Below are 2,297 nucleotides of genomic sequence, written 5' to 3' on the forward strand. Positions count from 1 at the left end.
CATTTGGGTTATTGCTGTGAGAAATGGATCCACGTTTGGGTTATTGCTTAGAGAAACGGATCCACGTTGCAGCAGGGAGACCCCCGGGAAGATGGGAGAGCCGGGCAGGGGCTCGGCGGGGTGGGGGCAGCTCCCTGCCTGCTAGTGGAAGGCACAAATTGGTACTGAGGGCAGAGAGGGGCCGTGCTTGGTGCAGCGTGGCTCCTGGCCAGGAGCACTTCTGTGTGCCTCCCTCCACCCCCAGAGCTGCCCTTGGTTTGCATAAGGAGTTAAAACCTGGTCCTGGGAGAGCAGAGCTCCTGCCTGCTCTGGCAGATGGGCTGGGGCTGCAGGCAAGGCGGCTTCCCGGGGCCCCACCTCTGCAGGCTGCAGAGACGCCTGCCATCTCGCCCGCCGGGAGGGAAAGGGGAGCAAGAAGATGTCCTGCCTAAGGCACTGTGCGGCGCTGCCGGGCTGGTGAGGAACAGGGGTCTCTGCCGCTCCGCTCACGAAAAGAGGAAATGTCTGAGACCACGAAGAGCTGCGACAGCCGGAGCAGCAGTTCTGCGTGAGAGCCGCAGGGCTCTCACAGGACAATCTTGAAGGAGCTGCAAGAGACACGACATGTTCTGTACCTCCTTGCTGGATCGCACACAAGTGGTTTGCATGTGCCTAGTGCTACGGGGAGGCAGCGCTACCCTGTACAGGAGAGGGTCTCTGCAGAGCTAGCGCAGGATGCAGTTCCCTCGGCAGTTCCCCCTGCTCGTACAGGGTAGCCTTGCCTTACTACCACCAAGAGCTCTGCCCCAACGCCAGCACAGCGATCAGGCTGGGCGAACGCCCCAGATCAGCCCCCCCAGGACAAGCTGTGCCACTGGAGACCACCGTACCTGGTGAAGTCTGGGGAGCGGGAGATGACGTGCTGGAACTCAGAGAGGTTGATGGTGCCATCCTTGTCGATGTCAGACTCCTCCAGGATCTGCAGGGGAGGGAAAGGCAAGCAGTGACCTCTGCGTGGCTGGGAACATGCAGTGGCCTGTGCCTCACCTGATGGTCCTCACATTTCGGATAAGCTGCTCCATCTCCGCATTGCTCAGCCGGGACTCCTCACCGTGCCCCGTCAGACAGTTCACCAGTTTCTCCAGGTCCTTTCTGTCCAGCACCCCATCATCATCAAAGTCTTTGGGGAGAGGAAAGTTCGGTTTTGGCAGGGCTGCAGTGACCCCAGAGAGTCACAAGCACCCATGCTCGGCGAGGAGAGGGCCTGCGTGACCTGAGGACACAGCAGGCTCCACGCCGCACCTCTTGGTGCACGTCATTGTGCTGAGCCAGCAATTTCCACAGGGAGTTCCTAAAGCCACCAATCCCTGTGGGTGCTACAAGGGCACTGCTAGCACTCCTGAACAAGGATTCATACCAGCCCCCCGCCAAGATGTTGGAACCCCAGGACAAGGTATCCACCCCCAGTCTCACCGAAGATGCGGAAGGCGTAGTGGGATTTGATGTCCGGGGTAGCAGAGTCGCTGAAGGCACTCAGCATATCGAGGAAGTCTTCAAAGGACATGCTGTCGTCCCCATCATCCGAGGTGGAGAACACCCGGCAGATCCGGTGCTGGAAGGGGTTTGCCTGCCAAGACAGGAACAGCTCAGGGCAGGGCTGGGCAGTGTCAGGCCAGCTCCCTTGTGGCAGACACTGGCCCTAGGCTGGTGCCAACCCCACACACAAGCGAGTATCCCACTCTGCCACTGGTCCGTCGCGCACATTGTCCCCGTGCCTGTCCTGTGCCTCCCCAGAACATCAGCTCTGCACAGCGGGGATCTCTGGGATCCTCCATGGCACGGCGAGGACGAGGAAGCTGTTTGTTGGCACAGCTGATGTGTGGTAATGGAACAGCTTCCCCAGGTGACTGTTGGAGCAGCACGTTGAGGGCAGAGCAGCGGCACCGCAAGGGCCGCAGCGGGTAAACAGGGCCCTGCCCAAACACGCCCAGACCCAGGGAGCAGCAGCGAGTCCCGCTGTCTGCCAGGCACCGTACCCGCAGCTCAGGCAACGTCAGGATCTGGCTCTTGGGAACCCGCGCGGAGCAGGCATTCTCCCTCTCCTCCTTTGGCAGCAGTTCACTGAACCTCTTGTAGGCACTTGAAGAGGCAAGAACAAGAGACGCTCTGTGGCGTGAGCGGCGCGGGAGGCAGCCCTCTGGGCACGGGCAGCGCAGGCAGCTCTTCCCAGCGCTGCACAGAGGCAGACGGCCCGTTTCCCACAGCTCCCTGCCAGCTGCGCGCAGAGCCAGCCCGGGGCAGGAGCGTGCCGGCCCGGG

The 2,297-nt window shown here is 61.5% G+C and overlaps 1 protein-coding gene across 1 annotated transcript in view; it reads right to left on the reverse strand.

The window, feature by feature from the left end:
- Positions 1-565: 565 nt before the first annotated feature.
- The window catches only part of CIB1 (calcium and integrin binding 1 (calmyrin)), a 4,407-nt gene continuing 2,675 nt past the window's right edge, over positions 566-2,297 (reverse strand). Inside the window, exons 2-6 of the mRNA XM_009883041.1 lie at positions 2,016-2,118; positions 1,453-1,606; positions 1,041-1,159; positions 870-958; positions 566-587 (exon numbers count right to left, since the gene is read on the reverse strand). Coding sequence (XP_009881343.1) covers positions 566-587; positions 870-958; positions 1,041-1,159; positions 1,453-1,606; positions 2,016-2,118 — 487 coding nt within the window. The remainder of the gene's footprint in view (positions 588-869; positions 959-1,040; positions 1,160-1,452; positions 1,607-2,015; positions 2,119-2,297) is intronic.

Source organism: Charadrius vociferus, unplaced genomic scaffold (assembly GCF_000708025.1).
Source record: "Charadrius vociferus isolate BGI_N301 unplaced genomic scaffold, ASM70802v2 scaffold1324, whole genome shotgun sequence".
In the NCBI taxonomy this organism is placed as follows: Eukaryota; Metazoa; Chordata; class Aves; order Charadriiformes; family Charadriidae; genus Charadrius; species Charadrius vociferus.